General features: G+C 45.4%; 1 protein-coding gene across 2 annotated transcripts in view; it reads right to left on the reverse strand.

The window, feature by feature from the left end:
* The window catches only part of Tdrd9 (tudor domain containing 9), a 112,054-nt gene that overhangs the window by 10,871 nt on the left and 73,883 nt on the right, over window positions 1-27,300 (reverse strand). For both annotated transcript variants that reach the window (XM_076847936.1, XM_076847935.1), the window contains exons 25-34: window positions 26,845-26,956; window positions 25,636-25,848; window positions 25,314-25,403; window positions 24,564-24,824; window positions 23,561-23,716; window positions 22,874-22,944; window positions 21,348-21,457; window positions 20,757-20,853; window positions 13,211-13,349; window positions 8,994-9,112 (exon numbers count right to left, since the gene is read on the reverse strand). In XM_076847936.1, the coding sequence (XP_076704051.1) occupies window positions 8,994-9,112; window positions 13,211-13,349; window positions 20,757-20,853; window positions 21,348-21,457; window positions 22,874-22,944; window positions 23,561-23,716; window positions 24,564-24,824; window positions 25,314-25,403; window positions 25,636-25,848; window positions 26,845-26,956 (1,368 nt within the window). The remainder of the gene's footprint in view (window positions 1-8,993; window positions 9,113-13,210; window positions 13,350-20,756; window positions 20,854-21,347; window positions 21,458-22,873; window positions 22,945-23,560; window positions 23,717-24,563; window positions 24,825-25,313; window positions 25,404-25,635; window positions 25,849-26,844; window positions 26,957-27,300) is intronic.

Raw genomic sequence — 27,300 nt, forward strand, 5'->3', positions numbered from 1 at the left:
GACATTGGGCTAATGAATGCCGTTCTCAAACCACCATAGAGGGCACTCCGTTATCAAAAAACGGACAAGGATCAAGTGTTTACCCACGATATCGTGGAGAAAGGCATCAGGCTCCATTGCCAAAAAACGGACTGGAGGGCCCAATGCTCCGGGGCCCAAAACCACAAATATACGGGGCAATGGAGGAACCCAACAGCACCATCAAGGTAGTGCCCAGGACACATTATCCATTAAATCCCTTATCAGACAAACTAGAGGGAGCGCAGGGCTGGACATCTGCGCCTCTGCAAGAGCAGTACTAACTCCAGAGATGGGAATTCAAATCATTCCCACAGGAGTAAAAGGACCTCTTCCCCAAGGAACGGTAGGCTTATTATTGGGACGCAGTTCTTCTACACTAAAAGGACTTATGATAAGTCCCGGGGTAATTGATCCCGATTATGAAGGTGAAATAAAAATTATAGCTAGTTCTCCAAGAGGCATATCAGTTATCTCACCAGGGGATAGAATAGCACAGTTACTAATAATACCCAGCCTACATGATAAATTTTCCAGTCGTACTGTAGAAAGAGGTACCAGGGGATTGGGCTCCACAGGTGTAGATTGGGCTATGCTGTCTTTAAATTTAGATTCTCGCCCCATGCTAAAACTAAATATTCAAGGACACAACTTTAATGGGCTACTGGACACAGGTGCAGACCTTAGCATCATATCTAGTCAGGAATGGCCAAAACATTGGCCATTACAACAAGCCACTCAAACGCTTCGAGGCCTAGGAGTGGCTACTAATCCCCATAGAAGTGCAATGGTATTAGATTGGAAGGATCCTGAAGGATGTGAGGGAACTATACAGCCATATGTATTGGATCATCTTCCTATAAATTTATGGGGACGAGATGTCCTAGATCAATTAGGTTTGACGTTAACAAATAACATCAATCCTAATGCGCCCACTACTAGGGCTAGACAAGGTTTTAAAAAAGAAAAAAGATTAGGAAAACAAGGACAAAATATAGCAGCACCAATTCAAATAGATCAAGGAACAGACAGACATGGGTTGGATTTTCAGAAAGGGCCACTGAGACAATAAAAATTACTTGGAAATCAGAAAGACCAGTGTGGGTTCCTCAGTGGCCCCTAACTAAAGAAAAGATACAAGTAGCCCATGATCTGGTCAAACAACAATTAGCGAAAGGACATATACAACCTTCCATATCTCCCCATAATACTCCCATTTTTGTCATTAAAAAAAAATCTGGTAAATGGAGATTATTACAAGATTTAAGAGCCATTAATAATGAGATGGTTATTATGGGACCTGCTCAATCAGGGATTCCCCAATTGTCTGATTTACCAAAAACCTGGTATGTTTTAGCTATAGACATTAAAGATTGTTTTTTTTCAATTCCAATTCATCCTGAGGATAGTCCACATTTTGCATTTACTATCCCTGCACTAAATCATGAAGGTCCTGATCAGAGATATGAATGGAAAGTACTCCCTCAGGGGATGGCTAATAGTCCAACTATGTGTCAAATTTATGTTAACAAAGCAATCCAACCACTTAGAAATCAAAATCCTGAACTACAAATATTTCACTATATGGATGATATGTTATTGGCACATAAAGATAAAAACACACTGCTAGAATGTTATGCCACACTTATAAATTTATTAAAAGGTTATAATCTAGAGATAGCAATAGATAAAGTACAATTAAATCTTCCAATTAATTATCTAGGAGTCCTGTTATCCTCAAGCATGGTCCGTCCACCAAAAATTCAAATACGAGTAGATCAACTCAAATCACTTAATGACTTTCAAAAGTTATTGGGAGACATAAATTGGATAAGGCCTTATCTAGGCATACCAACAGGAGAGCTAGGACCTTTATTTTATATCCTAAAAGGTCCATCAGATCCAAATTCACCCCGCATGTTAACGCCTGAAGCAAGAAAGGCATTAAAAATCATTGAAACATATATGGAAAATATGCACTTGGATAGAATTGATATAAGTTTGCCTTTATTATTTATTGTACTACCAACAAAAAATATTCCTACAGGAGTATTTTGGCAAGAAGGTCCATTATTGTGGATACATTTATCTTATTCTCCTAATACTATTCTTACTAGATATCCTGAGGCTGTAGGACAATTAATACTCAAAGGAATAAAAGCAGCAAAGGGAGTGTTTGGGATTTCTCCCAATAAAATTATTACTCCATATACTATGGATCAAATTGATGAGTTAGCCAATGAGTTAAATACTTGGGCAATAATCATGTGTAAATCTAATGTTTCATTTGATAATCACTTGCCATCTAATCCTTTGTTGTCTTTTTGGTCTAAGCATCCTGTAGTTTTTCCAAAAATGACAAGAAAGACCCCTATCATGAATGCTCCAAATATATTCACTGATGGGTCAAATAATGGTACAGCAGCAGTAGTTACACCTGATCAAACTTTTACATTTTTAGTACCCAAACAATCAGCTCAAAAGGTAGAGCTTAATGCAGTATTACAAGCTTTTATGATGTTTAAAGATTCTGTATTTAATTTATTTTCTGATAGTCAATATGTAGTTAATGCTATAGTATCCCTTGAAGATGCTGGTAGGATTTCCCCTTCTTCTACTGTTTTCTCTTTGTTTTCCACTATACAAAGTCTAATCTGGGACAGAAAAGATCCATTCTTTATAGGACATATCAGGGCACATACAGGATTGCCTGGAGCCCTTAGTTTGGGCAATGAATTAGCAGATAAATCTACACATGACATACATATTTTCTCCACAATAGAAGAAGCTATAAATTTTCATAAAAGGTTCCATGTCAATGCTAATACTTTACAAAAACGTTTTAAAATAACTAAAGAACAAGCCAGACATATAATAAAACAATGTCAAAATTGTGTGACATTTTTACCACAAGTTAATCTTGGAGTCAATCCTAGAGGACTGATACCTAACCATATTTGGCAGATGGACGTCACACACTTGCCAGAATTTGGAAAATTAAAGTATTTACATGTTACAGTTGATACTTCTTCTGGATTTTTGATGGGCTCCCTTCATGCCGGAGAAAAAACTAAAGATGTTATAGCTCATTGCTTACAAAATTTTGCCACTGTGGGCGTTCCAAAACAGTTAAAAACAGATAACGGTCCTGGTTATGCTTCTACCTCTTTTAAACAATTCTGCTCATCATTTGGCATTACTCACATAACAGGAATTCCATACAATCCACAGGGACAAGGCATAGTTGAAAGAGCTCATCAAACTATTAAAATGTACTTATTAAAACAAAAGGAGGGAATTGGAAAGGGGTATATATCCCCCAAAGATAAACTTAAAATAACCCTCTTTACTCTAAACTTTTTAAATTTGGATTCATCAGGACTTAGTGCTGCGGAAAGGCATATGTATCCAAAAAATGTGCATAAGCCTAAAGTTCTTTGGAAAGACATTCTAACAGGACAATGGAAAGGTCCTGACCCAGTAATTGTCTGGAGTCGGGGCTCTGTTTGCGTGTTTCCACAGGGAGAACAGCAGCCGATTTGGATTCCAGAAAGACTAACCAAAACGATTTCTACAGATCGAAAAGAAGATGATTTGACTCAAATCCATAACAGCTGATATCCAGAGCTCCAGCTTGGCCATTCTTACATCTGCGACAGTGATTAACCAGGATGCTTTTTTCAATATCTATTTTATTATTGCTTTTTCCCACATCATAAAGTTCTATTTTATTTTTGAGCTCATACAGACCTAGGTTGATGTTTTTCTGATCAGTTTTATTTTTTGACTGTGGAGTTTTTAACATTGCAATGGAGATTTCACCTAGGTGAAACTACAAGGCCTTTACTATTGTCTTATGTGTTGTATGTTATATGTGCACACTTCTGTTTTGTGTTATATGTCTATATGTGCGTATGTCCATAGATCATATATGAGGAGTGCTCATAAAAAAATGGATCCAAGTACTTTTTATTATTCACGTAATTTTAATGGTTTAATTTAAATTGGGTAAACAGCTGTTAAAAATTATTTTAATATGTGTACAAATAAGCAGGTTAACAAATCTGTTTGTTTATTTTCATCTTTCCTTTTCATTATATTTAATAATTCTGTTCAAGATAATGTAAATTGTTCTAAAAAAAAATGTTTTCTTAGTACCTGTTAAAATGTTACTTTTTTTTTTTTCTTTCTCTCTTTAACATCATTGTCAGAATTCCTATTTTTCATCCCAGTGCCGGTGAAGACAAAGATGAAACCAAACTACAACTTCTTTGATAATTATCACAACAAACTGTATAAACTGATACATCAATGATCTTGGGAGGAAATGGACATATTGATAGATTCCTCCACTTTGAACTGCTTACAAAACTTGCCTGGACTATGTATCACTTGTATGCACTGTGATCTATCTGTTGATACAACAAATTATGGTAATGCTGGCGTATCTTAGCTGATGTATCACCAGTGATGCAATTTTCCCTAGGAGTCGTCAATTGATTTGGTGTCGTGGCATTTCTGTATCCTCCTCCCTTCTACTAGTGATGGTCTAATTTTGGGGGCCAACAGAGGTGAGGCAAAGAACCTCACCCCCCCACTGGCACCAAGGCCAAATCTGGGGGCCAACAGAGGTGAGGCAAAGAACCTCACCCCCCCACTGGTGCATAGGCCTATCCACAAGTATGGCTATATGCTGGACCGGTAGTCAGTGACGGGTATGATCCAATTGCAGTGGTATCAACCTAAGACAGGAGGCTGACGCCTAAAGGTCAGTTTTCCAATGACGGGTAAGAATCATATGTTGAATTGGACAAACCTAACAGGCACGGTCCCTAGCCACATTACTTGTTGCTTAATTAAACAGAAGGGGGGAGATGCTGGGAGCCACAGCCAATTAATACGATGCATGGCATTTTTGATTGAAAGGCAATGCCAGCTAGCCATTGAGATGATATGATTATGTTAAAAATTACATTCATATGGATACCGGACTCCTGCTGCAGGACTCCTGGAGAGTTCCCATTGGTTGGGAAAGTGCAGTAGGAGGGAATTCCGGAGGAGGCGCTTGCGCTGGAGTTCCGGGAAGGAACCGGCGGAACGCCGCATGGGTGGATCGGGAAGCTTCCCGGGCACGGACGTGGTGTTGGCGGTTTTTTCAAATAAAGTTTGTTCCTGTTTGAGTGGCTCGTGATCTTGTGCCCAGCCAGACAGCGGCAAATAACAAAAGACCCAGAATAGCAAAAACAATTCTAAGCAGGAAGTGTGAATCTGGAGGTATAGCGATACCAGAGTTCAAACTACTACAGAGCAATAGTAACAAAAACAGCGTGGTACTGGTACCAAAACAGGCAGGTGGATCAATGGTACAGAATAGAGGACACAGAAACCAATCCACAAAATTACAACTTTCTTATATTTGATAAAGGGGCTAAAAACATGCAATGGAGGAAGGATAGCATCTTCAACAAATGGTGCTGGGAAAATTGGAAATCCATATGCAACAAAATGAAACTGAATCCCTTTCCCTCGCCATGCACAAAAGTTAACTCAAAATGGATCAAGGAGCTTGATATCAAAGCAGAGACCCTGCACCTGATAGAAGAAAAAGTTGGCTCCGATCTACATATTGTGGGGCCAGGCTCCAAATTCCTTAATAGGACGCCCATAGCCCAAGAGTTAATAACAAGAATAAACAAATGGGACTTACTTAAACTAAAAAGTTTTTTCTCAGCAAGAGAAACAATAAGAGAAGTAAATAGGGAGCCTACATCTTGGGAACAAATCTTTACTCCTCACACTTCAGATAGAGCCCTAATTTCCAGAATATACAAAGAACTCAAAAAATTAAACAATAAGATAATAAATAACCCAATCAACAAATGGGCCAAGGACCTGAACAGACACTTCTCAGAAGAGGACATACAATCAATCAATAAGTACATGAAAAAATGCTCACCATCTCTAGTAGTCAGAGAAATGCAAATCAAAACCACCCTAAGATACCATCTCACTCCAGTAAGATTGGCAGCCATTAGGAAGTCAAACAACAATAAGTGCTGGCGAGGATGTGGGGAAAAGGGTACACTTGTACATTGCTGGTGGGACTGCAAATTGGTGTAGCCAATTTGGAAAGCAGTATGGAGATTCCTGGGAAAGCTGGGAATGGAACCACCATTTGACCCAGCTATTGCCCTTCTCGGACTATTCCCTGAGGATCTTAAAAGAGCGTACTACAGGGATACTGCCACATCGATGTTCATAGCAGCACAATTAACAATAGCTAGACTGTGGAACCAACCTAGATGCCCTTCAATAGATGAATGGATAAAAAAAATGTGGCATCTATACACAATGGAGTATTATGCAGCACTAAAAAATGACAAAATCATGGAATTTGCAGGGAAATGGATGGCATTAGAGCAGATTATGCTAAGTGAAGCTAGCCAATCCTTAAAAAACAAATGCCAAATGTCTTCTTTGATTTAAGGAGAGCAACTAAGAACTGAATAGGGGGAAAGAGCATGAGGAAAAGATTAACATTAAACTGAGACGAATGAAGGGAGGGAAAGGGAGAGGGAAGGGAAATTGCATGGAAACGGAAGGAAACCCACATCGTTATACGAAATCACATATATGAGGTTATGAGGGGAAAGGGGGGGCAGGGAGAGAACGGAACAACAACAGATGAGGTAGAGAGGGAAGATGGGAGGGGAGAGGAGGGGGGATAGTAGGGGATAGGAAAGACAGCAGAATACAACAGTCACTAATATGGCATTATGTAAACATTGTGAATGTGTAACTGATGTGATTCTGCAATTTGTATTTGGGGTAAAAATGGAAAAGCATAACTCACATGAATCAAATGTATGAAAGATGAAAAAAAAATTTAAAAAAAAGGGAATGACCTTGCTACAGCACGCAAGACCCTCAGAAACACTAAGCCAAGCCAAGTAAGCCATATTTTAAAAGAAAAATGTCTGTGTACACACAAATGTCAAACAAGGCAGGTCTACTACAGAAAGCAGCCCAGCTGCCTGGATCAGGATGGGATGGGAAGTACTGCACAGGGGCAGGAGAAGCTTAGGTTTTTACAAACAGCTTTACTGAGGTATAGTTTACAAACCATAAAATGTACCAATTTGAAGTAATAAATTTCTAGTTCTGCAAACATAACCACAACGCTATTTATAAATATTTGTCAAGCAAGTGACATCTGAGACCTATCCTCAGGAGCCCCTCGTGTGCACTGTTTTGGTCTCAGAATGGTGAAGAAAAACCCTGGCCAAACACTGAAACAAAGCTTCCTGCACACAGAGAAGGGTCAGGGCAAGATCAGCTGCAAGGGCAGGTGCTTGTTCCCATGGTGGTGGGGGGTGGCCTGCCACCTGTCTTCAGGTCCTAGCACAGAGGCCCTCCCCTTTCCTGCAGTGTGGGGCTGCCACACACAGTGCAGGCTGTGAGCACTCAGGATCCCTCTGAGAAGGCACGCCAGGCCAGGCCTCTCCCTGGGCAGACTGTGCACAAGACCACTTCCTTGTGCCACATAGAAGAGTGACCTTCTGAGACAACAAGAGCACTATAGTGTTGAGTTTGCTGATGCTCTGCACAACTCCACAAATTCACTAAAACCACCTGACCATTTAAAAACACAAACACAAACCACCCATCGCTGGCCTAACACATCAGGATAGTTACCCTTGTTGGGAAGCCAGGGTGATAGTGATTCTAAGGAGGCCCAGGGACCATCAGGTGACTGGGACCACTGCTCATGACCTGGGGGCTGGCCCCATGGGCTTATGGTCGTGTACTTTATGTACGCTAAACTTCAACACAAACTTCACATAAAAATATTTTTTATAAAACTGAAAGTAACTAAAATTTGCCTTTCCCACAATATCTAAGTCAGTTTCATATATTCAATACCTTTTTGGAGGTGTTTGTTAACTAAGGAAAACCCATTCCAAGTGTGTGGGACTGTGTGGTACCAGCTGTACCTGTTCTTATGCAGTTCTTACCAGCTCCCAGCCAGCACAGGACCACGGGGCAGCAGGGATTGGCCCCTGGCCTAGTGCTGGGAGCCATCAGCCAAGTAGGTATGACAATTTCCTTGCCAGCGTACTCCCATGCTGTCTAGTGGAAGGACTCCTGAAAGGTGACCTTGCTCAAGGACCAGGGCAGATCCGTGTTTAGGGTGTCCCCGGTTTAGCATAATAGGAGATTAGGGCGTTCCCCGTTTAGAATAGGGCGTATCCTGCTGCCTGAATTCCTCTTGAGTTCTTAGGGTCAGACAATATATTTGGGAGACAGAAGCCCAGGAGTGGTGGATTTGGGCAGAGAACGTGGATTCCCCCAGAACGTGTTTGTAGACTGCCGGTGTGAGTTCGGGAATAAAGAATTGCTGTTTGAATCTACAAGCTGTGTGGAGGCTCGTGATTTGTGCCCAGCCAGAGACTGCGGCAGCCTAGGACATTGACTCCGAGACTGGTGCAGCCCTGGGTGTGGGGCACATTCTTTTCTCCCTTTCCAGGTGTGCCCACTATTCCCAGCCTTCTCCAGGCTCCTCAGGCTGACTTCAGCCCCTGGGCTGCACCAATGGCACCCTTACCCTCTTTACTCTGGCTGGGTTTGGCCATGCAGAGTCCAGCAGGAGGAGAAAGGGGCAAGGAAGCTGCAACCAGGAGACCCGCCAGCCTCTGAGGCCCAGGCACACTCTCCAAACTGGTCCTCCTGTGCCCACTGGTGATGGGACACTGCAGCACCACTGTAATGACCCTCTGTCACACCACTTCTGGGCCAGCTCTGCCACTGCACCCTCAATGGCATGGGGGCACAGTGCTCATGGGCCAATGCCTCCCAGGTGCCTTAGCACTAGAGTCCCACTTCAGGTGGTCAGTGTGGTACGTCTTCTGAACAACTCAAGACATCCACGATCCAGGCGGCTGGGATTAAAGAACCCATGTCACTGCGCAGCTTACCCGAGAAGTTTCTGGCGAGCATTATCCTGTAACTGCACGATTCTTTCTGGCCCAAGATACTTGGATCCATTTGGCCCATCACACACTAGTTTATTGATGGCAGCCCGGAGAATATTGATCTGTAAACAAACGGGGACATAAATACTGACATGGCTCCATGTAGCTGAGTTTCATCTCACATTGAATAATTCATACATAGCATTCAGAGTGACACTCTGTGACTATCATCAGTATGGTTTCTAGGAGGATTATTAAAACAACATGAATAACATCGATAATCATTACTATCATTTAAGAAACAGCAGCAGAAGAAAAAAAAATGAAGAATCACTAAGAAACATACTTCTTCCACCACAGTCTCACTTTGTGGGGACACAGCTGCAACACAAGTGCGCATCCTCCCTGGCTTTTTAATGATGCTCCTAAGGAAGCCTGAGAGGCCACCACCCACGGAACCAATGCCCTGCTTCATCACCAGCCTTTGTCACAGTTCTTTAAAAAATAAACTTGATTAGTTGTTAGGTTTACCTCAGAGTTGCAAAGGCAAAACAGGCAACAGAACGGGCAGTTCTTGCAACTCCAGCCAGTCCTCCTTACATTTGTCACAGTTGAGAAACCTACTCCAGGCGTTGCTGTCAGATCAGGTGAGGCAGGCAGCAACCAAAGGAGGCAGATTTAAAAGGGCCGCTGAACAGGCTTTATTGAGATATCACTCCCGGGCGGAACTCGACCAGACCCACAGAGGGGACAGGGGAAGGGTCTGAGGAGAAACCGTGTGGAAGCTCGACCAGACTAGACTTTTATGGGGCTTACAGCAGGAAGGGAAGGGCCTGGGACAGGAAAAGGTGTCTCTAGGGTCCCTTGCCCCCTTGGAGTTGGTCAGGGGAGTTGGCTGAACTCCAGGATTGGCCAGGGGTCCTGCTGATTGACAGGCGTTAGTCAGGAGATCTGGCTGATTGACAGGCATTTCCACTGGCATCTGATTGATGTTCTTTTCCTGCCGGGCTGCTTTGTTCTAAGTTGCCACCAAGGCACCACACTGAACTTGTCATGTCTCCTCTGCGAAGAGGGCTTCTCAGCCTTGTTCTTTAAGACCCCGGCAGTCTGTGGAGTTCTGGTGGGGTATTCTATAGAATGGCGCAGTTTGTTTTCTTGAGACAGGAGAGGTGCCCTCTCATTACATCCTACCATGTGCCTGCCACGATCAGGACTTATCGCTGGGGTATGGATGCTCAGCTCAGGCACACTCTCTCCCAGGCTCCTCCGCTCCCCATCCCCTACTATTCCATGGTTCCCCTGCCTCTCCCACACTCAGGGGCAGAGAGCACCTACCTACCTGCACTCTCGGCAAGTATGTAAGGGAGAGACATCTCTTTCCCATTTGGGTATTCAGTCATTTATTTCTAACTATCAGACCCATGGATATTTTACACTGTGGGCTATAATCCAATTTTTGTGGCTCTAATTGTGCTAGCTCTGGCCACTGGGCGCTCCTCTCATTGGCACCCAAGTCCTCTGACTCATCCCCTCCCTGGGTGCTCAAGCTGCCCTAACTTCCTGGCTCTGCGCAAAGCTCCAGACTCATCCTGTGCACTTCCTGGCCCAGCCCTGACCCCAGGTGTCCCCCCAGGGAGCCTTGGCTCCTCAAGCGAAGGACCTTGTTAGACACCAAGACATGGGTGCTGGGCATGTGTGCTGCTCCTGGGTGTCACTGCTTCCTGCCCTTCCCAGAGCTGGACAGAGTCTGTGTGGACAGAAACCTGTGTCCACAGATTGGAACTGCTTCTTCTTCTATCTATCCCTAGGCACTAGTTAACTGTGAGTTCACGCTGCAAACAACTCCATTCCAACACCACAGGGTCACTCTGGCCTTTCTTTCATGCTTATTTGTAACTCTTCTCCCACCAAAGGAGAACCTGGCTCCCGCATCCACTCCCTCACTGTTCAACACCAGGAGCATGTGAAACAGGGTCAGAACTGTTGCCAACTACAGGTCCATGTTCACGTGCAGCTCTTCTCTGTAGTCTTACTGTGCCAGCCAAAACTGGTTTAAGCTCTTTTCCTCCTCATACCTTTGGGTAAACATGTACCACACCAGAACACAGATTTGGGGGGCCCTGACACCCTGCTGGGGTGTCTGTGTGGGTGGTGTGCATCAACACCCACTCTTTGGGCACAGAAAGTCTGTGGGTCTTGGCAAATGCAGTTGTGTCTGGCACCTCCGCCCACAAAGAAGAGCTAGCTCATCTCTCCCAAGCCCGCGGTGCTCTCTGCCATCATCCACTTCCTCGCCTCTAGCAACCACCCATCTGCTTTCTGTCCGGAGTGTCATATGAATAGCAGCACACACACACAGCCCAGGGTCCTGGCTTCATGCAGAAAATGCACTTATGATGCACCCATTCTACTGCATATATCACTCCCTCCTATTCCCCGCTGAGTAGTGTCCACTGTATGGCCGCACCAGGTGGCTCACTCATTCCCTGGCTAAAGGACATCTCCATTCTTCCAGTTTTATAATCATGAATAAGTTGTAGCTGATACTCACACAGGGGCTCCCTGAGGGTGCTAAGCCTTTAAATCTCTTAGACAAACACCTGTGTGGTGAGAGTCATATGGCTGATGCATTCTGCAGCCACCCAGTGAACTGAGGATCCTCAAGCAGCTCCACACTGGGCCCACCATGGCCATGCTCCTGGGTGTGGTGGTGCCTTGTGAACCTCAGTTTGCGCTTTCCTGTGCTGAGCACGTTTGTGTTCATTCTTCATTGTCACCCGTATGTTCATCTAGTGGCTTATTTTTTGCTATTGAGATTTAAGAGTTCCCTGCGTATTGTGAATATAGTCCTACATCAGATCTATAATCCACATATATTTTATTCCAATATGCAGCTTTTCTTTCCATCCTCTAAACAGAATTTTTTTCATTTTTTTAAAAATTTTTATTAGTAATTGATGGACCTTTATTCATTTATTTGTTTATATGAGAATCAAACCCAGTGCCTCACACACGCTAGGCAAGCACGCTACCACAGAGCTCCAACCCCAGCCCCAACAATTTTTTTTTAAATACTAGGGATTGAACCTAAAGGAGCTCTATTACTGAACTACAACCCAAACCCTTTCTATTTTTGAGACAAGGTCTTGCCAAGTTGCCCAGGCTGGCCTCAAACTTGCAATCCTCCTGCCTCAGCCTCCTGAGTCACTGGGATTACAGATATGCATTTTTAATTTTTGTAAAGTCCAACTTATCAAGTTATCTTTCACAGATTATGCTTTTGGTGTTACATCTACAAATTCATGCCAAACCCAAATTCGTACAGATTATACAGATTTCTCCTATTTTTGGTTACAGAATTTTATATTTACAATTAGGTTGGTGATATAAGGAGTATTTTCAATCCCTTAAGCCCTTTCATGTGAAATGGTAGTTAATACTTAACAGCTAAACTAACAAGTCAAAACGCCTGGGGCAACCAGGCCCTGTCCTCGGCCGGCTGTCCAGCAACTCCTTGCTCCCTCTCCCCTGCTGCAGTGTCAGCCTTGCCTACTTCATGGAGCTTCTGGAGGGAGAAGAGTCTGAGTGCTCTGGAGCAGCGCCCTTCAGACTATCTGTGGTGAAGAGTGGGTTTTTCCCACTTTAAAAAATGCAAAACAACAACAATAACAAAGAATCACTAGAATAATGAAGAATAAAAACAAAAACATACAGAATACAAGCACACATTTTTCACTGTTAGATTCAAAAGACAAACTGGTTTGTTCACGAGTTTCGTAAAAGTCCTGAGAAGTCTAGCCTGAGCCTGCACCTGCCTGACTCTAGTGGTACTGGTGCAGCGCTGGACCGCTGTTGAATATGGTCCCCATGTACCATCCCTGGGCCCAGCAGGGTCTGACAGGACAGGCAGGGGAGTGGCAGGGATCTCTGCTTCCTCATTTCCCTTTGTGAACCAGTGAAGAGGTGATGGGAGAAAGACCCACGGCTCCTACTGCCCTGGTGTTTCATCTGACTGCCCAGAAAAGCTTCCCGTGCCAGCAGATTCCAAATGAGAGTACCAGTGATCAGGAAGTGACATCCCTCAGCAGACACCAGCAGGCCAGTCGAGGAGTGCTCTTTCTGCACCCTCCAGCAGTGTGGAAGGCCTAGGAGCAACAGGCACCTCAGAGACCAAGCATATGTGTCTGTGTCTGACGCTGTAAGGAACACGCCCTGCTCACCTCCACGACGTCCTCCACGTTGAACTGCACATCAAAGGCCAGCTCGATGTCATGCTCCGGCAGCACAGGGGCCTCTGTGGTGGGGTTCCAGCCCAGGCCACAGAGCACGCCTGTGTAGCACTTCCCCTCCCCATCAACTCTGCAAGAAACATTGAGGAGGAGTCGATTGACTATTTTGTATTAGAGAATCGATGGATAAAATCAAGCCAAATTCTGCCAGCATTTGTTTAGCAACTCATCTCATTTGTGCACTTATTCCAATTGTCACATTAGAAATACAGACTAAACATTGTCATAGATAAAATAAATATTTATGTTAATCACATTAACCTTCTAATTCTCACTACCATTGACAGGATAGCGAATAGCTCATTCATGTGTCATTCCGAACTCTTTCAGTGGGTTATGTTCTTACCAAGGAGATTCCAGAGAAAGGGTCATTCACATCTGTGACCATGACGCAAGGCCAGCGCTGTAAAAGCCTGAGAGTCTGTCCTGCCTTCCCACCCTACACAATGAACACACGACAGAGGCAGAGGGCTCTGCACCTCAGCTCTGTCCCAAACTCCCCAACCCCACCCACAGCGCATCCTAAATCCACCACTCCCATCTCTCATCTTCCCCTGAAATCCACCCAGCTCCCCACTCCTGGTCCACAGCCACTCTGTACCTAGCCACATGCCAGAACTTTCAGACCAAGTTCCCCAACTCTACCCTGCTTCTGCCAATCTTTTTCCATGTAGCAAACAGTGGGAACTTTTCAAACAAATCCAGCAAAATGACTTCCTTGTTTAAGGGCTTCTGTAGTGTCCAGCCACCTCTGCACACCACTGGGCACACAAGCCACAGTACAGCCCAGTCTCTGCTCCGTCCTTCCATGGCACCTCCGGCTGCCTCCTCTCTGTCCTCTCTGCAGGCCTCTCTCCAACTAGGAACATGGCCTCCAGCTGCTTCTCCAACACCAGCCCCTCCCCACCAGCCCAGGCACTAGTTCAAATGCCAGTGCTTCCACCCACAAAAGGCCCAACAAGTAATTACACGACACACACATGCACGTATACATGTTAGCACTGAAGTCTTTAAAAATGCTTTGCTAATTTTCTTAACACTTCACTCAAGACTTTTACCATCATCAGAATGGATTAGTCTTTTTCCAGCTTCACATGGTATAATTGACAAAAATTTCATGTATTTAATTGGGGTGCACAAGATGTCTTGATGTACGTGTGCTTTGTGAAGTGAACCACAATCAAGTCTGTAAACACCCCCACCACACACACCTTTTCACCTTTCTTGTGTGTGGTGAAAACTCACAGGATCGGCTCACAGCAAACCTCAAATAAACAACACAGTATTATTAACCACTGCCGTGGTGCTGTCCTGCAATAGGTCCCTAGCACTGACTCGACTTGTAACTGCAAGTTCACAGACCAATTGAATTTAATTTTCTAAGCTAGAGCCTCACTGTTGCCCAGGTTGGCCTTGAACTCCTGGACTTAAAGTGATCCTCCTGCTTCAGCCTTCACAGTAGGAGGGACAACAGCTGCATACCACTGCACCCAGCCTAACTGAGTTTTGTTTTACTGTGTGTTTTGTGTTTTTTTTGTTTGTTTGTTTGTTTGTTTGGGGGTGGTCTTTTTGTATTGGAGGTTGAACCCAGGGGTGCTTTACTCTGAACTATATCCCAGCTTTTTAAAATTTTGAGATAGTCTTAATAAATTGCCCAGGCTAGCCTCAAATTGTAAGTCTCCTGCCTCAGCCTCCCAAGTAGTAGGATTATAGGCTTGTGCCACCATACCTAGTTCCCTCTCCCCTTTTTCTATTGAGTAAAAGTGAAAAAAAAATCCTGCTTTTAAATAGACTCAAAGAACAGAGACATGGAATTAGTTACAAATTAGTTGCTGAGTATCTACTTTACAAAACAGTCACAAAATGTTTCTTTTTTATTTACTAAACTCCCAGGACTACACTATTAAGTTAATTCACACTGCTGTGAGCTCAATTCCTTTAAGACCCTTCTAGAAGACAAGTGAAGGACATGAGAAGCTATCTCATCACTTCTAGTGGCACAGCACGGCTCCTCACCCTTGCTCTCTGGCCACAAAACATGCCAGCTGCTTCAGCGAGGACCGTTTGAGGATGTGCCTTGGACGGATCTGCACAAAGATGTGGTCCGCTGCCCATCAGCTCTAAGTCCTAAGTGGATAAGGCAACCTAAGCAGAGTGTTATGGTTTGAACCCAGGTGTCCCCAAAGGCCACATGCTGAAGTGCCTGTGGCACTGCTGGGAGGGGGTGGAACCTTAGGACTCAGGGACTTGTGGGAGCAACTAGGTCACTGGGGACATGCCCTTGATAGGCATGGTAGAACCCTAGGCCCTTTCTCTCTCTCTCTCTCTCTCCCTCAGCATCCTGGTCCCATGAGGTGAGCAGCTGTGCTCCACCACATGCTCTCACTGGGCTCAGCAGCCAGGACGGAGACCTCTGAGACTGAGTCGGAATGTATACTTCCCCCTTATAAGCTGAATGGCCTCAAGTGTTTTGTCCCAGTGGTGGAAAGCTGAACGACACACAGTGGGTCCAATTCTCTCTTAAGGACCCTGTGCGCTGTGAACTGAAGAAACAGCCACTGAGATCATGGAAACATGTTTAATTCATCTATAATACCTGCTTTCTACTAAAGCTAAAACCGCAAAATCACGACAGAAACAAGAGAAGCAGGTGCCATGCAGAGCTCAGCAAGGGCAGCCGCAGATAGAGTCCAAGCAGCCAGCTCCTGTGAAGGAGGAGAGCTGACTGCTGCGTGTTTGGAGAGTGACTTCTCAGACACTCAGGTTGAAGACAAAGCAAGAGAGAGGAGGAACACCCGCTGCAAACTAACAGGATTCCCTGCTGGGCTCAAATAAGGACATATACTTCCTCCAAAGTTAAATGCAGTTCAATCTGAAACAGCCATGTGAAAAAACCCCATTAACTATTCAGAAACAGGTGTGGATTAACCTGCCAAAGCTTCAGCCAGCAGTCTCTGCAAGAAGTGGTAAAGCACCTCCTGACTCTTCTCTCTCCCCTTGAGGCTGCACCACTTGGGCTAGCACATGCACAGGAGCAGGGAACAGCTCTCTCAACCCCCACAACAGCCCTGGAGAGCAAAGGAGCTCTTTTCCACAGCTGGGAAGGCCTCCAAAGCCAGAGGTGGCCCCACCAGTCTCTCACCCAGCAAGACTGACCTGCTCCCATGGTCCCCAGCCACACCTGAGGGCATCCCTCCCTCCACCTCCATTTGCAACAAGGCACCTTTGCATTATTCTTGAATTCTGTCCAAGTTTTTTTAAGACACAGGTGCAGGTCAAGGCTTTTTAAACTACAAAGCAGCACATGAATGCACTGTGAAAACTTCAAGCAAACAGGAAGGCAGTGCACAGCTGGACAGATGGTCCCTTCCAAGGAGCAACAGCACCCATTCCCATCCATACTCTGTCCTTATGGCAATGGTGGGCTCTATCCAGGACCACTGGGGTCAAGGACACTGCACCTTGCTGCTAGGCGGGTGGTGGCCATGGCCAACTCACTGTGTGACACAGCTTCCACCTGGCTCTCGGAACACTGATACTTGGCACCAGCCATCATGCTGGGACATCCAAGCTAGCCATGGAGAACCCCCTGGGGGTGTCCTTGGCAGAGACAGAGGCGCCATCAAGGCATGGGGCAGGGCCAGACCCCTCCCACCCCTACTGAAAGCCTCCCTACCCAGCCTCCTGCCCTTAGGGCAGAGGCAGCTATCCATTAGGACTTGTCTCAATGCCTCATTCATAGAGCAAATTATGGTTGCTATACCCCCCTCACTTGGGATAACTTGTTTCCAGCCATAGTTGTTGGAACATCTGGTCAAGCAGTGGAAGTCAAGTTACTCATTTAATGTGTAACTGCTTTAAGGTCAGAATTTTCTGTTATTGCCGTTTTGAAAAATCTCTTTGCGCTGCAGAACGCATTGCTCTAAGCCTGCACCCACCTAGCATAGTGTCCCCACAGTGCAGACAGAGGGCGCTCACGTAGCTATACAGTCACACCATTTACTCAGGTGTGCCCTTCCCAGAACATTTTCTCACCCAGGAGGACACCACCATTAATACAAAGTAGTGACACCACTGAGCTGAAACTGACACTACAGGCAGCTCTTTAGGGAACACACTGTAGGAAAAGGGGGCTGAGAGGGGAGTGAAGCCCAGGTGGTATGATGGAGTGGGCAGGGCCAGCTCCCAGGGCAGCTCCCCTAGAGGACCCATGGCAGGGAGCTTGGAGGCGGGCAGGCAGCCAGGCAGGCCAGGGTGAGAAAGGCCTAGGGCCTCTTCTTGGATTTCTTGGCTTGCCAACGGGGCGGGAGGGGGGAATGTATGCCCCCTCCTCCTCAAATAGAAATAAGTGTACTGGGTAACAACCCAAGCCTTGCTGCAAAATAACTAGGAACACTGTCCTGAGAGTAAGTGCTTAGGAAAGGGAGAGTCTCCTCCGGTTTCTAGTCAGGGGGAACTGATCTAATTACTTTCCTTTGAAGTGTGAAGGTCCCTGTGGAGGCTCTGGCCCAAGGCTAGAGATGTACCCAAGGCCTTGTAAAAGGAGCCAGTTCCTCCCCTTATTCTGCTGCTATAAACATGCTTCTCACTTGAAACCCGTTATCATTTAGACTAGAAAAATTTATGACACTAGATAACCTATAAACATTTGGAAAACTGGTGAGGGGAGCTCACAATCTGGAGTCTGATGATCTCTGGGCCCACCAGCGTAAAATCAGGTTTGAGTTCTCCCACTCTTCAAGTGCCACCTGTCACTTCATGCCTGATTTTCACAACAAAGGCAAGAGCTTAATTCTTCATTTATCTTATCCTCCTCCCACTCTTGTACAGAAAGCAGTTCAAGGTGGCAAGATATCAAATCTTGGAGTTGGAATCAGCTATGATAGTTCAGGATGAATATGGAGGCAGAACAGAATAAACAAGAGACATGAGTCTTGTGCTCTGTTTCCACAAATGGTCCTGGGGCAGTCTATAGAGTAGCAGCCAGATGCCAATCTGAACAGGGGAGAAGAGCCCCCTGCAGGTGGAAGAAAGGGATGCAGGTGGCACACAGCATTCTCTAGGAGCTGGGCTCCAGGAGTGCCTTCCCCAGGGAGTGCTGCAATACAACTCATGAAAGGTCCCGCAAGGCAGAGATCCCATCCTGCTGCCTGGAAGACACCCTGGGGTGACGGAAAAGGAAACCACTCTTCTCAAACTTAAGGCCTCCCTCACCTTTCAAAAGTCTCTCAAAAATAGTTGCTATGGACTGAACAAATGGGCACCTCTTCCCTTCCTGATGGCTACTTAGCTGAACCTTTGGGTTCAAAGACTACAGATGGTCCCTGATGTAGGAGGTTCCACTTGGGATTCCTCAGCTTTCACTGATGTACAAGAAGTATGCATTCAGTAGGAATCTACTGTGATTTTCACCTCTCCTCACTCCAGCACGGTGCTACAAAACCACAGCTGTCAGCCCCACCACCATGAAGGTAATTACTGACACCGCTAGCACCCTGTGGCTGAGGTAGGATGTGAGACAGGCTTGGGGTACTTGATGCACTTTCCACTTACAATGGGTTCCTCGGGATATAACTGCAGTCACATACCCTGTTTCACTTCTGGCTCATTTCACTTAAATTTAACAAAATGACTATACATCACTTTCTTAAAGTCTGCAATAAAACCACTTGGCTCTGGAGATTAGAAAGTAATACACTGCTATTTAAATCCTCAAAAAGCTTTCATTTAAAAGAAAAGAGCTAAAGCAGAAGCATGGTCTAGCTAAAGGGATCTCCAGGCATCCACCCCCACCCAGGGTGTGTCCCTCAGGTGCCTGCATGGCGCTATCTTACTAACAATTACACTCTGACCTAGGGCCTCATCTGTCTCCTCTACAAAACTCTGAAGATGCCTGATTTCAGAGTCATTACTGCAAATAAGGGTAAGCCATACTCCAACTGAAGGGACCAAGTCCTGTTTGGACAAGTCAGAGCACACAGGCAAATCCAACAGGATAACATCTCTGGTCACTAGACACCCAATCTGTGGTGTATGACGCAATTACCAAAATGGATGTTACAAAGATATAAAATAGGAGAATGCTTCCATATGTGTAAAAAAGTTATGATGAAAATCTAAAATCAAAATACAGTGTTTATAGAATTTGACATCATATGTAAATAGTTAAACATATAAATAAATTTTAAAACGATGGTGTTAATTTTCTCCCATTCAGCTTTTTTCTACATAGCATATATTTTAATGCAGAAAATAAGAAGATACACAATTATTTTTACAACTGAAAATAAAATACTATTCTAAGGCTACGATGTTAAGATTCTGAGCAGGTGTCATCACAGAAGGAACCAAGTAAAAGGCAGGGACCTTGTGGCTCCCTTCACCCAACTCAGCCAGCTCAGTCTATCAACTGAGCCCTGTGGTCAGCAGAATAGAAGGGACAGAAGGGGAAATACCCACCCATGTCCCCAGAGTGTCCTGAGGCCCCTGCTTCAGTGCCTGTCAGGGTCATTTCCTCTGGCCCACCAGAATATGGGTCCTGGTACGCAATCTCCTTCTTCTCCAGCCCCTAGCCCCACCCACACCTGTTAGTACTTCACCATCAGTGAAGGCTCTGCAGCTCCTTGTGTTCAAGCTCTCCCCATTAAAGTCTGAGAGAGAAATCCTGGTTTGATCTTGGCACAGAAGGAGCTACAGTTTGCCAGACGGTCCATCTCTTGGCCTTGACTTACTCATGGAAAAGGTGCTAATGAGGTTCCCCTGATGCTAGCCACCAGAATACACAGCCCTGGACAGCAGGATGTGGCCAACATGCTGCTATGGGAGGACCCTAGCCCCCCAAGTGCCTGTGATATGGTGTGCAACTTCCCAAGCCCTCTGGGCTTCCCTCTGAAGTAAGTCCAGCACATGTACAGGTATCCCCCACTTTCAGAGCTCCTCTACTCTCACTCCCTGTCAGCACCCAAGCTGAAAGCATCCCACGTCAAAGGCCCAAGCAACCTGAACTACAGAGCTCAGCTCAGCAACAGCAGGAAAGCAGGGCTCTTTGGAGCTGCCTAGCATTGCCAGGGGACCAGGCTGCATGTCACTAGCTCAGGGACACCAAAATTCAAGATGTGCAGTGTGAACGAGCACCCCTCACACCACTATGAAGTCAAAAGCCAGAAGCCAAAGCCAGGGGAGGTGGCACAGACCAGTAGTCCCAGCTAGTCAGGAAGGCTGAGGTGGGAGGACAGTGAGCTGGAGACCGCCTGTACCTTATCTCAAAGGGGTGGGGGGGGATAAGAAGTGGGGTTCATATCAGTGACAATCAGGTTGAGCACACTGAAGAATAGAGAAGGCTGAGCACAATGGGGCTGCCTCCCACCTCTTTGGTGGATGCTTTCTTTCAAAGGAGCAAGGAGAGCCCCCACTTTCTCCTGCAGATTCCCACTCTGCAGAAACCCGTATAGGGACACAACAGAGGCCCACACCCTACCTTAACTCCATCACAGGCGCGAACAGCATGCTGAGGAGTGCTGGGAGGCCAGGAATGGCAGGCATCAGAGAGGTCTCTCTCAGCAGCATGGTAGATCCTGTTGCACAATGGGATGAAAGTCAGCGTCAGGTCCACCATCTGCTACTCAGGGTACTGTTCCCACCTTGCTGGTCCTACTGTTCACAGTGCCTCTCTTCTACAAAGAGGTCCCCACAGAGCCCCCTAGGGAAGCACTGCCCATTTCCAGTCCCTAAAGACACCTCATGAGGACATGTAGGTGTTCAACTCATTCGGTTGTTCTTTTCTTCTCTCTCCTCCTCATTATATGATCAGGTTTTCCAGGGCTAAGAACTTGGATTTATTTTCCTTTGTAGCCAAGCATGGAGGAATGAGGGAATGATGAAAATATGGGTTAGTTCCCACATCCCTGTACAAAGAGTGATAGTGCTCCATTTCTTAAATGTGCATCAGTCAATGTACCCAGAAAACAGTCTAAAACTGTAACACATAAGGAGCAATTGTTCCTAGCAAACAAAGTCAAGGAAAGGAGAAGAGAGGAGGACCACAGATGAACCGAAGCCCTTTGCTTACCAGTTGCATTGACTGAGAGTGAGGCTGCAACTAGCATCCTCTGGTGCAGGTCTGCAGGGGCGTCACTGATGATCACAGAGTTGATGCTCTCCTTCTCAATCCAGACACACCTGAAAGGAACATGGGCTCTGGACCCAGCCTACAGGAGTGTACCGCAAACAGATGGTCCAGCACTCAAGTGTGACAATCCACGGGTGCGTCATGCAGGGCTTCCCAGGCTCCTGGCCTGCTTCTCTGGACCCTTTCTCCCACCAGGCCTTACCTTCTTCCCACCCCCGACGTGGTCCAGACCTCTCCTTGGCATTAATTACAATATGCATGTCCAAACATGCTCCTACACCCAGAGTCTGTCCTGCACTCCAGCCCACATGGCTGTCACCTGTATTCTAGCAGAAGGGACACAACGTGGTCCACCCCATTCCTCCTGTCGCTTCTCCAGAAGCCAGCCCCACTCCACAGGGAATCCTGCATTCCTCCTCATCCTTCGTCACTGGCCCTAATCAAGCTCCATCCTGCTGCTCCCATTCCTGAAGAAGGTGTTTATTCAGCTGCCCTGGCCTTGGTTACACCAGTGACTGGCATCAGAGGTCTGTTCCTGCCTGAGGGCTCTTCTTCTTGGAAATGCAGTGGGCTCTTCACATGGGGCTACTCAAAACTTCAGTGCATACACAGATCTCCTGGAGAGCCTGTGACAATGCACTCTTCCTCTCAAATCGGGATGGGGCCTGAGCATTCTTATATCCATTAGCTCCCCAGGGATGCCCAGCTACTGGTACTGGATGAACTTGCAGAGGCTTGAACTCACCCAACGTGATCATTTTAGAATGCACATTGTAAGGCTTCCCATCTGTGTTTGGAGATGAAATCTAAACATGGCTTATGAAGCTTGCACTCCTCTGCCACAAGGTCTGTAGTCCCTGCCACCCCCACCCCCAGCCACCAATTCTCCATCATACTAAACTATTCACAAGTACAACCCCTCAGATTTAGGCCTATGCACTTATTACTAGAGCTATCCCTAACCTTCTCCTTCCTACCCCAAACACCTGTTCCTCTGCAGTCTTCTGGTGTCAGATTTCTCTGGAAGAACTCCATGGCCTTCAAAGCATGGCCTGGCCCCAGCCACTCTGATGATGTTCTATGGCTCCTATCAAGACCTATTCACCCTATGTTGTCATTGCCAGCCCCCCACCCCCACTGAACATAATAATCCTGGCAAAGATGACAAATGTATCCTGTTCATCACAGTCCCCTAATTCTTACTCTGTTCCTGGCACAGAGTAGCACTCACAGACCTGCTGAGTAACGATTAAAACGAGAACAGAAGAAATGAAGTCTGATGAAAGACACTCAAAAGTGTGATCAGAGAATGGCTTTCATAGAACACCTCTGAGATGGAGCTAGGAAGGAAAAGAGGACAAGGTAAAAATATTCTAATGGTTTAGATATGAGGAAGACTAGTTCCTGATGAGGGCTATAAATAGAGGAACCGAGAAAAATTTATGGGAAAATTAATTCAATCATACCTGAACTTGGATATTCTGGTCAAACTATGACACTTCAGTTCGTAAGGGTTGAAAGGTCCATGGAGCACCGCCTGCACACACAAAACAGTGTGACCAGTAGCAAAAAAAAAAAAAAAAAAAAAAAGTCCCAACCTCAGCCCATACTTTAAAAGAAGTTCAATCCAACCATCCTCATGTTTCAGTAAGGAAAACTGTGCCTTGAAGGAACACAACCAAGCCCATGTGTGTCGTGTGAAACACTCCAAATATATTGGCAAAAGTTCTTCTTTTAATGGCAGCAGACCAGTGAGGTTGAGTAGGCAGGCCTGAGGTCATGCAGGGTAAAGGCCAGGGTAATAGAAGTGGAGAACCTGAACAAGGAGGGGACCTTCCAGCCAGCCCTCTTCTGCAAATGGAATGGGCAGCACAAGCTCTAGTCCAGGCAGATGGGCTCATGAGCTTCAGGAAACCTAGCCTCGCAGCTCACTCAGAAGCCAGCACCACATGCCTCGGCCCAGTGGGAACCAGCAGCACTGCTTCAGAGGGGGAGGTCAGCACAACAGAAGCCAGGTGGAGCACTCTCTGCACCTGCCCAGACTACATGGGGAAACCAAGGTAGAAAGCTACCGGGGCTGCCGCTGCAGCCTCAGCCTGCAGTGTGGAGTGGCACAGTGTCCAGATCATCTTTTACCAGCTCCTGAACATCACCTTGCAGTTGGGGGCACCCAGTCTGTTGGAAGAAAAGCTCTCCAGCAAAATCCGGATCAGGTGCTTCTCGTCGTCCTTCCCAGGAGAGGGAACAGACACATCCACCACATTTTCTGCTGATTTGGAAAAGAGACCCTTGAGAACTTCATGGCTTTGCTGAACAAAACAAAAGAAAAAGTTTCTTTTATTAAAAGGAAAAAAATCATACTAAAAGCACCCTTTTCCAACTTAACCAAAACATTTCATGGACATAAGATCTGTACTATCATTAAGATACAGGGAGTGTTCATCAAATTCATTTTAAAATTCAAACAAATAAGAAAGCTTTTACAAAAATCAGTCATCACAGAATACTTTTTTAAAAACAACTGTCTTGATGAAAAATTTCAGTTTTACATGATGAACATTAACATTTCTGTTTTTCACATATTAAATAATGAATTTCAGTGAATTTCACCTTTATGTATGTATATCTATAAAGTACCAATCAACAATAAATAAATGAGTGAAAGAGAAAAAACAGAGAATTTAACTGGATCTTTAGTTAATATTTTGCTGGATTGTTTGTTCTTTCCAAATTCCCAGCATCCTTCATCCCCAATAGAATTATAGAAGTTCAATGCAAGATCTCAACATCAGACTCAAAAGTGACCTCTTCATGACTGATTTTTGAAAGAAATAGTTGGAAGAATTTTAAAATGCTTGAAATATTTGAAGTAAATATTTTGTTAACTACTTCCATTATGGATAATAATTCTTGAAATTCATTTTAAAAAATCTAGAACATTTTCCAATCTAATTTTCAATTTCAAAAATAATAGCTTGAGTAGAAAACCAAGAAAAATAATACCCAGCCACCATAATTTAGTCTCACAGGAATCAAAAGATATTTTAATCACCACCACGGAAAAAGAGCAACTCCTTCCACCCCTAGCCCCCTCTGGGGACCTCAGAAGGGAAGAAAGGGCCCCTCCTTCTCTCTTCTACAGCAAAAGGACTGTACCTTTGACTCGTAGGACTCCTCCGCGAGTTCCGCATGACCCTCTCTGATGAGGACATCTCTGATGTTGACGACATCCTGCGCCCCTGAGTAGCGGTACACGTCCACGTGCAGGACGCTGTGCACAACTGAGAAGACCTTCACCAAGAGGGCTCGGCCACTCACGAGGGAGGCAAAGCGCCCACTGGCTCCACTGCTCCAGTGCTCACCACAAACAAGAGACTTTGCAGAGGGTCGCATTTTGCAAATCTTAAATTCCAAAGCCTATAGGACACAGATGCACACTGAGACAGTTTCATCAATGAGCGAACACTCACCCAGATATGTGACCCTTGTTTCTGGACCTCATTAAGGTGTGCGCCAGGCTTTCCCAACTGAAAAAACTCGGCTCTGCTTTCACCAACAGCAGAAGTGTGGAGTGATTGAAACTGCACTCACACAGATGGCCCCCTTACACTCTGCCTGGTGCCAACAAAAGCCTTAGCATACACCACCCAATTACAACAACATGTTTCTTTGCTCAGCTTGAGATCTTCCATATATATTAACTCACTCCAAAACAATAATGGCAAAAACACCTATGGTGTTGGACCTTTTGTGAGTACAAACCAGGTTTGGCTAGTATGACACAAGTCTCTTCCCCACTCTGGGCTGTGGCTACCCTATGGTAAGCTGAAGGGCAGGGGCCCCATGACCTCCAGCAAGAGCCCTCTAGCATTCAGTATTCATGCCTCAGAATCTTCTCTACCTTACCTGGAATGGAAGCTCAAGAAACTGACAGGGAATCTCCATTAGAAGATCTAGGTCTACATGAGACCTATTGCCATAGTCTACAAAGAACACCTACAAGATAAAGAGAGCAAATGCTCAGACACAGTGTCCACAACATCATCTGACTTGATGCTAGCAGCACAGTGGTCTTCTCTAATTCTCTAATCACAGAATACCCAGAGAAATCTGTTCTAGTTGTAATGATTTCCCATTTAATTTCCATCTGTAATTACCAGATAGTCTATAAACTACTTTGTAAGTTTATCTCCTTTCTCTTTGAGTGATTTGTTATGGAAAAACATACCTCAGCAGAATTTCCAGAAACATAAAGGATTTGAGCTCTAAAGTAGTTTTCCTTATCAAAATCTGCAAAGGGTGCGAGGCAGACCAAGTCCGGGTGCGGGTGAGCGGGCAGGGGTGCCAACTCCAGCTGGTTCATCTCAGCAGTCAGCTTTCTCAGAAGCTCTGCACTCTTTTCATCAGTCCTGTACCCCCAGAAGTGGCCCACTTCCACCACCTGGAAAGCAGGGAGGGCAGAGGTGAAGCCTGGAAAGTGCAGCAGGTACCTCCCAGCACTCCTGGGTGCATGTGCTCTCCATGGGTTTGTGAGGAAATAAGAAGGGTTCTGGCTATCTGCAGTGAAGAAATATGCGTGACACAGCTGCTCTTGGAGGCACAAGACTTTCCAGCATGCCCAACTACTCAGGGCTCTGGGAGGCCACACGAGAGGAGTATACCTTTGTCTCCAGGTCATCCAGAGGAGAAGCCACACACAGGCCTTGGATGCCCCCAGGCTCGCCTGGCAGGTGCACAGCCCACCAGCTGAGTGGCAGCAAGTGGACCTCTGTCAAAGGGCACTGCTTCACAATGTCCACCACTGCTGCCACAAACCATGAGGGCCCATGACCACTAGTGTTCCAGTCTGGCTGGAATCCAGACTTCCATGTGGAATTTCCCAGTGAGGAGTGGCTGTAGACTGGCCAGGAAGCATGCAAGTATTTTAACTGAAATTTTATTTTTCATTTATTATTTATTGCTGTACTGGGGATTGAAACCAGGGGCTCTCTGCCACTGAGCTACCTCCCCAGTTCTTTTAGACATAGTCTTACTAAGTTGCAGGCCTTGAACTTGCCTTCCTCCTGACTCAGTTTCCCAAGTCCCTGGAATTACAAGCACATGTCACCATGCCTGACTGGAATTTTTTTTTTAAAGAGGCAAAATATATATCCAAATAATACTGTTGCCAACCTATTTTGTGGATATAAACTGAATTATACAAGCACATATCATCATGCCAATTAATATTTTAATGTGTCTTTTTAAATGTCTGTTTATATTTGCTTCACTTTTCATCTTAGCCACATTCCAATTTAATAAGAAGAGTAATTCAAGCTTGACCACAGTCACTAGATGATGAAGGTGTACAGTCAAGTGTGAACTTATTTCCTGTACACCCATGGTGTCTGTGGGTTCTGAGGAGAGAGGCTCTCATGACTCATCACACTGTGCTTACCTCTGTGACATCAATAGTCAGAAGGAGATCTGCCACTGTCTGGGATCTGTCCAGGGTGCTGAAGGAGACTTGCATGGGGTCCACTGTCTGCTTCTGGAAGTCCACATTCACCCTACACAACACATGTGTTGTGAAAATACATAAAAATGAAGTGTCCCTCAAAATGTTTTCACTTCACCTATTCCTATATTTTACAAGAAAAGAACATTTTTAAAAAATATCTAAGCCAGCACTATAATTTTGATCTTGGGTCGGGGAGTACTGGAGATAGAGCCCAGGGGTACTCTACCACTGAGCTATATCCCCAGCTGCTTTTTTTGTTTTTTCTGAGACAAAATATCACTAAGTTGCCCAGGCTACCCTTGAACTTGCATTCCTCCTGCCTCAGCCTCCTGAGTCCCTGGGTTACAGGCCTTTGCCACCACACCTGGCTTATAGTTTGGATCTTGAATGTCC

This window comes from Callospermophilus lateralis, chromosome 3, assembly GCF_048772815.1.
Source record: "Callospermophilus lateralis isolate mCalLat2 chromosome 3, mCalLat2.hap1, whole genome shotgun sequence".
In the NCBI taxonomy this organism is placed as follows: domain Eukaryota; kingdom Metazoa; phylum Chordata; class Mammalia; order Rodentia; family Sciuridae; genus Callospermophilus; species Callospermophilus lateralis.